The sequence below is a fragment of the Nerophis lumbriciformis genome, linkage group LG09 (assembly GCF_033978685.3).
Source record: "Nerophis lumbriciformis linkage group LG09, RoL_Nlum_v2.1, whole genome shotgun sequence".
Lineage (NCBI taxonomy): Eukaryota > Metazoa > Chordata > Actinopteri > Syngnathiformes > Syngnathidae > Nerophis > Nerophis lumbriciformis.
In genome coordinates this window covers 18,207,942-18,221,662 of record NC_084556.2, presented here as the reverse complement: position 1 = coordinate 18,221,662, position 13,721 = coordinate 18,207,942, and the positions used below count along the sequence as shown (strand labels likewise).

The 13,721-nt window shown below is 41.1% G+C and overlaps 1 protein-coding gene across 2 annotated transcripts in view; it reads right to left on the bottom strand.

Annotated features, from left to right (window-relative positions):
- The window catches only part of LOC133607623 (protein phosphatase 3 catalytic subunit alpha-like), a 55,604-nt gene extending 43,294 nt beyond the window's left edge, over positions 1-12,310 (bottom strand). For both annotated transcript variants that reach the window (XM_061962434.1, XM_061962435.1), the window contains exon 1: positions 12,005-12,310. In XM_061962434.1, coding sequence (XP_061818418.1) covers positions 12,005-12,059 — 55 coding nt within the window. In that variant the 5' untranslated portion in view covers positions 12,060-12,310. The remainder of the gene's footprint in view (positions 1-12,004) is intronic.
- Positions 12,311-13,721: the final 1,411 nt, after the last annotated feature.

Here is a 13,721-nt window from a genome sequence, read left to right as displayed (position 1 = left end):
AAACTTCACAAAAGGCGTACATCCGGCCCGCCAAAACTTTTCATTTGGCCCACCGAACATCAGCCAAATAGGCTTGATGAAACCATTCATGAGTGCAGTACCACCGCCACACCACTGGGGCCAACAGCAAGGAATGTTTCACGATGAAGCAGCAGTGGAGTGAGTAGAAGAAGAACAAAAATAGCACTATCAACCCTGAAAAAAATCTAAATAAATAGCAAAAATCTGACTTTTAAAGACGACTGGACAACAAAGTGCGAATGTTCTGCCCCGAGCAAGTGCGAGTCATTCAGTCATGTGGTTTGACCACAATGAAAAAGACTGAAAAAAATTTGGGGGACGAAGGCCCCCAGCCAGGTCCAGGGGGACAAGAGGGGCGACGCCCCCCGAAGCTCCTGGTTTTTCACCAATTTAACATGCTAAAATTAACAAAGACAGCACCATTTGAAGAAAATATTTTAGTGTTTAAAGACATGAAAACATCATTAATAGAACATACCTTGCTTCAAGTTGTTTCATATGTTTTTGGCGTTTCGCATGTACTTCCAAAGCCTTGAAACCTTGTGATCCATAGTCAATATTATCATGACACCACGTGCACAAAACCTTTCCGGGACGATCGATTTTCCGAATAAAATCACCGAACAAAGTCGTAACTTCCTTCTTCCCAACAGTATCAGTGATTTCCCTTTCCATCCAGTCCCATTGGACCTTATTTTTGACATGTTTATCAATTTATTTTACTCATAAAGCATCCTTTCTCTCGAGAACCGACATCGTTTACATATGGAAAATGGCGGTAATAACCATTATGAATGATAACGTTATTAACGTCATCATTCATAACAGATGTCCTGATTGGTCACAATGAACATATCGACCAATCAACTACGGCGTAATATAAACTACGTCTCGAATCTTGATTTAGGGTCGGAAAAAAAACGGAAAAACGGGAGATAATAATTATTTTTTTTCCGAGATTAAAAAAGACGGAATTCCGACGTTAGACGGAAAAATCACATGCCTGGATTGGTTCCTGTCGGACTTTTTAAGACACAGTATTCTAGACAAGCAGCAACAACCGTACAAATCCACACGCCATCAAAACACTTGGTCAAATTTTTTAAGGTAGGTGCGTAAATATATTTAGTTGGTTTTGTATTGAAATTACCGACTATGTGATGCCTTTTGTATTTCGAGGGCGATTAAAGCTATAGTGCTAAATTTGACCAGGGCGATAATGCTACACCTAGGTGTAGCATAAAATTAGGTTTATTTGTGATGAGTCACATACATTGTGTGTTTGAGTTATAAAAAAACATAATGGACGTTATACTTTTGTAATGTTTATTTTATGTTTTTATTTTCAGTCTTATAAACCTTAATGAAGGAAGAAGTGTAAAGCAATACAACTGAGAAAGGAAAATAATTCAAAAGAATTAAGGGACAGCAATTCTCGACAAAACGTCTGGAGCTTTTGTTTGTTTATGCTGTTAACTAAATCTGTTGATCTGGAAAAGAGTAGCGAGGGCAGACTAATGAATTTATTGAGGGTGCAGTGTAACGTTTACGTTGGAATTAAGTAAACGCAGTCTCAAAAGAATATCTGCAGAGGCAATTTTCTTACGAAACTTTCAAATTTCGATGTCCGGCACCTGAGCCTTGGGCTCTTGAAACTGCATCTCTCTTCATTATGTAGTTGAATAGCCCTGGCACACACACCGACTTAAGTCAACAAGACTATTATACCAGCAGTCGCCTGCCCCTTACACACACACACACACACACACACACACACACACACACACACACACACACACACACACACACACACACACACACACACACACACACACACACACACACACACACGGGCCTTCTTCATGAATTTAATTTAGTATTACTCTTATATTCTTTTTTCTTTTTTTTTCTCCGGAGTTTCTTGAATTACTTAACTAAAGGCATTGCAGTTTAAATCAATTCAATTCACCAATTTATTTCGAACACAACAAACCATCTACACAATTTAAACAATTAAGCATCTCCAATGAAATGTATTATTCTGAAAAAAACAAACAATAGTATTACTAAGAGAAAATTTTTAAATAAATCCTTAACATGTGAGAAGAAACTGTGTCGCTCCTGCCCAGTCATGTGAAACGACATGCATAACTGCTGCTAAAATCATCTCCAGCATGCTTGCCTTACTATTGTTTACAAAGAATGTCTTAATACTGGCTGTTTGCCCCTTCTGCTGTTGCTGCTATGTTACTTGTGGACTATACGTAAATGATACTAATAAATGATCATGTGATCAAAGATAGCTCTATTTTCCCTTTCACTTGTCTCATGCGCTCTCCTAATCATTGAAAAGTTCAATCAGCCATCATACAGCAAATCGGCAGATTTTGCATATAACAGCTTTCCTCCAATTAACACCTGCTTCCAATTAACGCCCCCTCCTCTTTCGGGTTTGGAAAAATGAACGCCCTGGGTATAATTGGAGCATTTATGGTATAGCAGGTGCATGCAGCAATGAAAGGTTGCATTGTATTTTGATTTGAAGGGAGATTTGTTGTCTGCTGTGTTATTATTAACTTTGCAATGTGATTATCAGCCACATTACCTAAGCCTGACTCATTTAGGTTTAAGTCTTGACTTGGACCCCACTGTGGATTTATCACGTTTACTCTGGTACTAGGTTTCCTCCCGCAGTTAAAAAACATGCTTGAGACTATAAATAGCCCACAGGCGTGAATGTGAGTGTGAATGCCTGTGTGTATATAAACAATGGGCGTGATCTACTAAGATCCAAACACCACGCGCTAAATAGTGTGTGCATACATAAAGTAGTGTGTACTATTAGTGGGCGTGAGAGTGTTATCTATTAACACTGCGTGTACAATTTATAACTGGTGCAGACTATTCAAATGAGGTTTTTGCGTGTACTACGCGGCTTTATATGAAGACACATTCCTGTCATCATGCTTCTTCCTCCTGTGAGGTTTTTTTCTGGGCATTTATAAAGCACTCCTGCAGTGCATCTACAACACAACCGCTGAAGGTGCGCTCATGGAAGATGCAAGTGTGCGCTGGATTGTTTCAGATGCAAGAAAATGCATATTGCAAGAAGTAAATTTTTTAAATAACATCCCCAATATGAAAAAACAAACGTCGTTTAAAAAAATGCCAGCAGACACCAAAATGCATACATTTATTTTGTCTTAATCAACCCCTAAAGTTATCCAGCAGCTATAAAATGATGTTGCCGAATAGACCAGTATTTTTCAACCACTGTGCCGCGGCACACTAGTGTGCCGTGAGATACAGTCTGGTGTGCCGTGGGAGATCATCTAGTTTCACCTATTTGGGTTAAAAATATTTTTTGCAAACCAGTAATTATAGTCTGCACATTATGTGTTGTTGTTGAGTGTCGGTGCTGTCTAGAGCTCGGCAGAGTAACCGTGTAATACTCTTCCATATCAGTAGGTGGCAGCCGGTAGCTAATTGCGTTGTAGATGTCGGGAGGCAGTGTGCAGGTAAAAAGGTATCTAATGCTTAAATAAAAATAAACAAAAGGTGAGTTCCCCTAAGAAAAGGCATTGAAGCTTAGGGAAGGCTATGCAGAACGAAACTAAAACTGAACTGGCTACAAAGTAAACAAAAACAGAATGCTGGACGACAGCAAAGACTTACTGTGGAGCAAAGACGGTGTCCACAATATACATCCGAACATGACATGACAATCAACAATGTCCCCACAAAGAAGGATAAAAACAACTGAAATATTCTTGATTGCTAAAACAAAGCAGGTGTGGGGAATAGAGGTCTAGGAAGACATGAAAGTGCTACAGGAAAATACCAAAAAAAGAGAAAAAGCCACCAAATTAGGAGCGCAAGACAAGAACTAAAACACTACACACAGGAAAACAGCAAAAAACTCCAAATAAGTCAAGGTGTGATGTGACAGGTGGTGACAGTACACCTACTTTGAGACAAGAGCAACATTGATGCACGCTTGGTTATGGTTTAAAGTCATATCCAATAATTGACTTTAAACTTTTTACTGTCAACTGTGTTTCGTTTTTTAATTATTTCTGCTGGTGGTGTGCCTCCGAATTTTTTCAATGCAAAAAATGTGCCTTGGCTCAAAAAAGGTTGAAAAACACCGGAATAGACAATGTGTCTTATATTTGCACGTCCTTTCTAGAGGTACTAAATATAGAAGCAAAACAGCGGCTGCAGAACAATTTCATTCTTGATCTACCAATCAATCAATCAATCAACGTTTACTTATATAGCCCTAAATCACGAGTGTCTCAAAGGGCTGCACTGTTGATAGATTACAGTGTGTGCTAAATAATTATGTTAGCAATTTCTCCTCCCAGTAATGTGGGCGTTCTGATGATCAGCATATATTCTGCATAGTCATGAAGACAGACACGCTAAATGCATTGTGCTCCTTATTTTTCCTCACTGAAGAGACGCAATCCTCTGCGCACAAGTTTAGTAGAGCAGCTTTGCGTGTGCTATCACGTTTGCACATGCTTTAACACGTGCAGACCTTCAGTAAACCAGGCCCTAAGTGCTCTGGGATTGACTGACGACCAGTACAGGGTGTACCCTGCCTTTCACCCGAAAGCTGGGATAGGCTCCAGCCCACTCATAACGCTGAATAGTTTTTTTTACTCATTAATTCCTCCCATATTGTTGCATAACAACCCACTTGACCTATTTTAATAATTCAACGCATAGTATAAAACAGCTCCTCATAATATATATATATATATATATATATATATATATATATACATACACAGTAGGTGCTCCTGTGGACCCCGTCCCTGAGTAACTGCCCTCAATATGCCTTAGTATTTCACCACAACACAGTGGTGACAGCCCCCTTGCAAAATAAACTTGCACGGACTAACAGATAATGCATTAGCATTCTGTTTCTTCTGTCACATTAGGACGTGGAAGAGAAATCAGAGAAGCTGTGAACTTGTAGTAGTTTCACTTGGCGGCTAAAAATAACTTGCTTGTCCTCAGTAGTCAGCTACACGGGCCACATACGACGACTCTGTCTCCGCTCATCACAATCATCTGCTTTTATCACCTCAGTGACACAACAGTATGGGTTTTCTTTGCATGTCCTTTCAGCTGAACCACCTTTTCTACATGATAAACACTGAGCACAGTTAAAGTACTACGCCAAGCACAATTCTATTTACAAAAAAACATGGCAAAGAAAAGTATTTGTTTAAGTTACCTTTTTTTAGCTACACATGAGGGGGATGGAATATCATAAACACCTCTCAGTATGATGCAGTGCAGGTCTACACCGCTTCTAAATACAACCACAATAAAAACATATTGTTAAATGGACATGTCTCTGACAGTTCTTTGGAAAGACCAAATTTTGGATACAGCTTGTCTATTGAAACCCCACGATAGGGTTCAACACACTACAGAAATCAGCAGTTTGATGCAATGGAAGACGTAATGAGGCGTGCGCCTGTAAAACATCAAATTGAGGGGATTTTACACCGATGAATCATGAGCCAGGAGCACCATAATAATGATGTGTCAGCAGCAGAGTCACAAATTGTGCGAGATAGAATTTGGGATGCGGGGCTGAACATTGTGTGCTATTCAGTGATGACACCCCGTGCAGTTGCTCTTTTATAGTAAGTAGCCAGAAAATTTCAAAATAATAGAATATTTGTTATTGTCGTTGTAGGTTGCGATCGCGTAACTCTGCAATGCATCATGCAAACAAGGGTCTTAGGGAGTATATGTTTGCAAAAGGAGATGGACAAAATGTTAGATACACCTCACAGTATGATGCAGTGTGGCTCTACACATGCACAACCTGCCACAATAATTGGTCAGACACGTTTCACATATTGGATGTAATCGTCAGCACGGGTGCCCAAAGTGCGGCCTGTGTGCCATTATTAAAGGGGTCATATTATGATTTTTTTTCTATATTTAAAACACTTTATTTTGGTCTACATAAAATGCTGTAAAGACCTATCTTCAAGCCACTTTTTGACTGCCTCTATAAACGGTTCAATTTGAAAGGCGGAGTTGTTAGATGCAAAAAAAATGAAGCCCTCCTTATCACACCCCCTCACGCTGTCTGCAATTTCGTGCCCGCCCCGGCAGCCTTGTTTAGTAGTTGTTTTTTTTGTTTGTAAATTTCTACTGAGTCTTTATCTCACAGAGGCAAAATCCTGGAAGTATAAATGTGTATATTGACAATACAATGCTTTTCTATGCATGTTATTACTTTTACTGCACTGCTGCTTTGACCACTTGTAAACAATAGAGGCTTGAGCTGGCAACACAGTAAGACACACTACAAGCTAAGTTAGTGTTGTGACTTGTGACTTGACAACAACAAAGAATTTTTCCTTCATTGGGTGTCCTCGTGAAACTGTTGTGGTACAACCGGTCCTACATAAATAAAAAATGGCAGACTCGTGCAACGATGTTTAGGTTTTCTACCATATATGGATAATTCGCTAAAGTCACAGTTTGGAAAAGCATCACAATTGAGGCAAATTCCAAACGGACCGTTTAGAGCAAGGGTGTTATGGCTGCCATTAGAGGGCCGCTTGTAACAGCGAATAATGTATGAATATGCCTCTGGATTTCATTTAATTACATAAATTGTTTTAAGTAGACTGTCGATTTAACAGTAAAAACATTACATCTACAAAATTTTACTGTAAAATATAGTCACTGCTTTTTTTTGTGGGGTGGGGCTTAGTTGCCAGAATTTATTTGTTAAATTTACATTGGTTTTTACAACATTATATTGTTAATGGAAAAACAGTACAAGTTATTTTTTTATTCTGGCAACTTAGCTGCCAGTTTTTCTACCGTAAAAACAAATGTACCGTCTTTCCAATTACAGTATAACACCGTTAAAAACAACAACCGTAGATTTTACAGTCAAAAACTGGCAGCTCAGTCAACACAGTTTTAACGCAAAAAACAGTAGTCGTTTTTTTCAATTTACAGCAATACGCTGTAAAAAACAATGCACAATTTATTGTCATTTTTATTAATATGATGGGTAGTTTGCTGTAAAGTTAGGTATCTTTATTTAGACAAAAACTTGTTTGGAAAGTATGATAATATACTGTAATATTTCAAGCAGTGCATATATTTTTTCTGTCAAATCGAAAAAAATCAATTACATTTAGTGAGAAAATATTAAGTACTTTATTGACACATATCATTTCCAGGTGTTGGTGGGCCGGATAAAATGATGTCGCTGGCCAGATCTGGGCCCCGGCCGGGTCTTGCGTTTGACACCTGTGGTTTAGAGTAAGTATGAAGGAAGGCAAGATTGTTTTTGTTTTTTATATCACCGCAATGCCTTCACAATTCGATTTTAAATGTTCGGACTTGTGCAAATCCCAAATAGAAATAAGCAGGTATCAATAGGTAAGAGAAGTTGAAAAGGGCCCCTATAAAAGTAATTGTTAATTAGCTCTAATACACAAATTGGCTTCTCGCTTATAAAACAAAGCTAAAATATTTTGTTTAGGGTATCTTGGCATATATTGACCGACATTAAATTGGTTTTAACATGCATCAAATTGCCATTTACTGACCTATCATGCATTGGTTGGGAACTAAAATGTGTCTCAAAGATGCTACCTCAGTAGAAGCATTTAAGTCCCATCTTAAAACTCTTTTGTATACAAAGGCCTTTAAATAACCCCCCCTTTTAGACCAGTTGATCTGCCGTCTCTTTTCTGCTCTGCCACTCTCTCCTGCGTGGTGAGGTTAATAAGTGACCACAAAGGAAGCGCTAGCTGTTCAAAGTCGGGACCCGGGGTGGACCACTCATCTGTGCATCAGTTGGGGACGTGTCTGTGCTGCTGACTTGTCTCCACTCAAGACGATCACAATGGACTGAACTCTCACATTATTAACTAGAACCACTCGACGTCCATTGCACCGGTCTCCTCCAAAGTTTCTACTTGTATCCCATTGAGTTGAGTTTTTTCTTGGCCTGATGTGGGGTCTGAGCCGAGGATGTCGTTGTGGCATGTGCAGCCCTTTGAGACACTTGTGATTTAGGGCTATATAAATAAACGTTGACTTACTTAGACTTAGTTCCTCCCATTCCTGTTGGAACATTGGGCGACGAGTCCCCTCCATTTGTTCCGGTCACTGGCGACCCTTCTTGCTCCATGCCAGCTGACTCCCATCTCTCTCAGGTCTTCCTTGGCTGTTTGTCTCCACATCTTCTTTGGCCGTCCTCTCTTCCTCTTTCCCCCTTCTGGCACCCAGTCCATTGCCACACTTGCCGGTCTCTCTCTTGGCAGTCGGAGTACGTGTCCAGTCATTCTCCTCATGTCAGAGACTATGTCAGACAATGGTGCTACCCCTACCCTTCTCATCACCTCTTCATTGGTGATGTGGTCTCGCCATGAGATCCTCAAGATGCATCTGAGGCACCGTCGGTGGAAGACATCCAGCTTGTTAGTAATGCTTGATGTCTTCATCCACGTCTCACAGGCATAGGTCACTGTAGGGATGACCACTGACATATAGAGGCGCAGCTTTGTGGACGTACTGATAGATTTTTAAGACCAGATGTTCCAGAGGTGTTGGAAGACTCCTGCAGCTTTTCCGATTCTGGTATGAACATCCTTTTCTGCGTCTCCAGTGTTTGAGATGTTGCTTCCAAGATACGTGAAGTTCTCAACGTACTCTATGCCTTGTTCGCCTACAGTGAGCAGTGGAACATTTTGGTCTTGTGCAACGGTCATGGCCTTGGTCTTCTCTTGGCTTATACGTAGGCCGACTTTTTCCCCTTGCTCATGCAGATTGTTGGTAAATTTTTGGAGCGCAGCATAGGAATGGCTAAGTAGAGCCAAGTCGTCCGCAAAGTCCAGATCTGCCAGTCTGCCCCCTCCCCACTTAATGCCGAGGTTTGCTCCGACGACAGACTTCCTCATGACAAAGTCTATGACAAATTGACAATGATGAACAGTAAGGGAGACAAGATGCAACCCTGTCTTACCCCGGTCACAATGTCAAAGTCGTCGGTTGTGCTGTTGGTGGTTTTCACTCGACAGGTGGAGTTGTGGTACAGGGCTCTGAAGATGTTGACGTACTTTGATGGTATACCGTATAGCTGGAGGATCTGCCACAGTGATTCCTGGTGGATGCTGTCAAAGGCTTTCTTGAAATCGATGTAATTGATGATGAGGGGTGTCTGGAGTTCTTGGCACTGTTCTATGATGTTGCGAAGAGTGAAGATCTGTTCCGCGCAGGACCTTCCCTTTCGGAAGCCGGCTTGCTCTTCCCTTAAGATGTTATCTACCTCGTCTTTTAGGTAGATAACATCTTAAGGGAAGAGCAAGCCAGCTTCCGAAATAAACGTTGATTGATTATTAATTAGCTGTATTACACAAATGGGCTTCTCGCTTATAAAATAAAGCTAAAATGTTTTGTTTAGGTATCTTGGCATATATTGACTAACATTAACTTGGTTTTAACATGCTGACCTATAAAGTACTGCATGAATTGCCTCCAGATCCTCATGGCAGAGTTCATCAGCCAAAGAAACAGCTGTGAGCGTGTCACTGGAGGCTCGGTTAGACGTGACTGTTATATTCCTCTGCGCAGGAGCACTTTCAGTAAGTCGGCCTGGTCAGTAAGGAGTGCAAATGTGTGGAACTCAGTACCTGAGGAGGTTAAACTGGTCACAACTTACTAACCTACTCAGTGGCCTAGTGTTTAGAGTGTCCGCCCTGAGATCGGTAGGTTGTGAAGTGAATTGTGAAGTGAAGTGAATTATATAGGACATGATTTTGAGAAATTAATCCACGCCTTTATCTCGACTCGTCCTGACTACTGTAATGCCCTGTATGTTGGCATTAGCCAGGCCTCCCTCGCCCGCCTGCAGCTCGTGCAGAACTCTGCTGCTCGTCTGCTAACACAGACCCGCAGACGTGAGCACATCACCCCTATTTTAGCGTCTCTTCACTGGCTCCCTGTGCGTTATCGAATCAATTTTAAACTCCTTTTATTTGTTTTTAAATGTCTAAACAACCTCGCGCCAACCTATCTCTCCGACCTCCTTCAGCATTACTGCCCCACCCGATCCTTAAGATCAGCCGATCAGCTGCTGTTGACGGTCCCTGACACAAGGCTGAAGCTTAGAGGTGACAGAGCTTTCGCCGTTGCTGCTCCCAAGCTCTGGAACGACCTACCTCTGAGTGTTAGACAAGCCTCCTCTCTTCCTGTTTTTAAATCTCTCTTAAAAACATACTTTTATTCCATGGCTTTTAACACTGAGTGGTATCCATCCTGCAATGGCGCTCCATAATACACCTGCTGTGAACCTGTTTTTATGTTTTTATGTTTTTATTTATTCTATTTTATTTATTTATTTTTTATCGTGTTCTGTTTGTGTTGTGTTGTGTTTGCTCGGTACTCGTTTTATCTTTTAACCTGCCCATTGTACAGCACTTTGGCTACCCCTGTGGTAAATTTTAAATGTGCTTTATAAATAAAGTTGATTTGATTTGATTTGATATTTATATAGCGCTTTTTCTCTAGTGACTCAAAGCGCTTTACATAGTGAAACCCAATATCTAAGTTACATTTAAACCAGTGTGGGTGGCACTGGGAGCAGGTGGGTAAAGTGTCTTGCCCAAGGACACAACGGCAGTGACTAGGATGGCGGACGCGGGGATCGAACCTGCAACCCTCAAGTTGCTGGCACGGCCACTCTACCAACTGAGCTATATTTGTGAGTTCAAACTCCGGCCGAGTCATACCAAAGACTATAAAAATGGGACCCATTACCTCCATGCTTGGCACTCAGCATCAAGGGTTGGAATTGGGGGTTAAATCACCAAAAATGATTCCCGGGTGAACACGGGGATGGGTCAAATGCAGAGGACACATTTCACCACACCCAGTGTGTGTGTGACAATCAATTGTACTTTAACCTTAACTTAAAAGGCTTTCACAAAAAAAATTGAAAATGTGGCTTATCAACGCCTACAGCTGCCAGCACTAAAAGATGAGCCTGTTTTGATGCTGAGATAAATGTTATGTTGTGATGTTGTATTATTGTATATGTATTGTTTTTTCTTTTTCTTTTAAATTGTAATTTTACTGCTTTTTTTTTTTTACATCATGGCCAGGGGACTACAGATGAAAACTAGCCTTCTGGCTAATTCTGGCTTCTTCTTTTTTTTTTTTAACCATGTATGTTTTATGAAATTGCATTGTCCCCTTTGAAATAAACTAATCTAATCTAATCAAATTGCCCCCTGCTGACTAAACTAAACTGAAATGTGTCTCAAAGTGCGCCTCGCTCTTTTGTCTGTCGCCTCAAGTGCAAAAGTTGCTGCTGCACTGAGTGAGCTGCACAGCCATTGCTCTAATAACACTGGTGGATATATTTGTGCACACCGAGCTGCTCCATAGACAACGCGAGCCTGGGCTTAAATGAGTTACGGCACAACTGTGCCAGCGCTTAATCATCCTCCATTGATCATCAGACTTGGTTTCCACGGTGATGCCCTGAGCGAGCATGTCCACCCATGCATCGTTGTGCTTAGTCCTCCATCAACACACATACATCTTCATAATTCTGCACGTCAAAAAATCCTGCTGCATCACTGCCCCCCGTCTTATTGCGGGAGCTCCCCCCCAAACCCCCTTTTAAGACCATTTCAAATGGTGACAGCTGAGTGCAAACATCAAAAATACATGAATACAGTTTTTAACATTTATACCACCATCGCTCCTCGCGCCGCCACGCGTGGGCAGCCTTGACACGGGCATTGTTTGTCAACACGGGAAACGGAACTTGATGGCCACGAACGCACCACGAATGCACGACGTGGAGAGCAAAAATAAAGGCCACGTTCACGACCGTGGCAGAAAGAAGATGTTACGTAATATGTCTAAAGGCGAAATGACTGAGTTGTTGTTTTTTGTTGTTTTTTTCACTCACATTTGACCACCCGATCGGCGGCGTTCAGGACGATGTCAGCGTTGGACATCTTCATGGGCAGTTTGCTGCGGTCGTCGAGGCTGGAAAGGCGTCCTCTCCGTAAGCAGAAGCCACTTTAGACAGATGAACTCTCAGGGCTGCTGCTCCAAATGCAGTGTGGGCGCTGTGGCATCACTCGGATGCTGAGGATGCGTCCCCTCCCCTCTCCTGCTCGTCTCCCTCCTCCGCCGTGGGTCGGTGCTGCGCGCCCGGGCAGGACTTGGTGCTGCTTCCCAGGCACGGATGGATGGCTGCTGGATGCTGGGGGTTGGGGGGTGGGTTGGGGGAGCTGGATGCGGGATGCGGGGCTAAGCTGCTGCTGCTGCTGCTGCTGCTGCTGTGGGGGAGGATGCAGGAGAGAGAGAGAGAGAGAGAGATATGGAAGGAGGGGGGTTGGAGGGAACTCCCACGCAAAAAATATTCACGGGACTGCCTGCTTGATGCAGCCGCAAGAAGGGGCTGCCCCCACGCACACGCACATCACGGAGTGTTCTGCTATTCCGTTTTTTATTTATTTATTTAATTTATTTTTTATTGTGCAAAACATCGTGTCAGTAATGAATCATGAGAATAAAGCAGCGTCAACAAATCCTTCATAAAAATCCACCAATAATTCGATTACACGTACGTGACTCCAAGCACATAAATTAGACGTACAACTAAAATGCATTGACACGCTATTTGAATCATTTAACTTCTACTGCACTTATTCCTACCTAGCAACGATATTGTAAAATACAAATTATGTATTACTGTACATAAGTCAAACAACAAAAAAATCCAATAATTTCGACTTGGAAAATGCTCATTCTGTGATTATTATTTTTTTTTTTACATTTTATAAATCTTTATCTATAATCTGCAACATTTACAAACAATCGAGAAATAGTAATAATCAAAACAAGTACAAAAAAACAGTACAAAACAGCCCCAGGGGGTTGTAAAATTAATAAAGTAACTAAAATAGAATGCAATATATATATATATATATATATATATATATATATATATATATATATATATATATATATATATATATATATATAACAAAATGTAAAGCCATAGGCTCACCTAAATTCCGTAAATAATTTTAATTTGGAACACAGCATCATAGTTTTCACAGCTTTTTGGTTGTTAGAGGTATAGAGTGTTTTAAAGTAGAGTTCTAATTATGCTCATTCTTGAATCTTTAAAGATATACAGTAGCTCCTCCCCAAACCTTTGCAGTTATACCCCCTGACCGTTAGGGGCTCCCATCTAAAAGGACGGCGGTGCTTCCTGTCACAATAAAAGAAGAAGACGAGGAACACTATAACGCATACACATCTTATAAGTAGACGCAGCATTGGCTGCTGTGACTCGAGAAATTCGGCCGCCATCTTGAAGTGGTGATGAGGAGCCGGCGAGCAGCCTAAACTGACAGTTGACAGGTAGAAAACAAAGATGCCGGGCTGGTGTTCAGCGTTTTCCTGCTCAAATGAGCGGACTGTTGAAAATAGGAATCGGGGGATTGCTTTTCACAAGTAAGATTTAACATTAACGTACTATTGGTTGTATTTTGTGAAAAGAATATTACCACAGAGTTGAGGAGCAAAGATCTTCAATAGTACTGAAATCGTAGCCGCTAGCAAGAGTATGACCATAATAGAATTGCTTGTCAATTAAATTAATTACATTT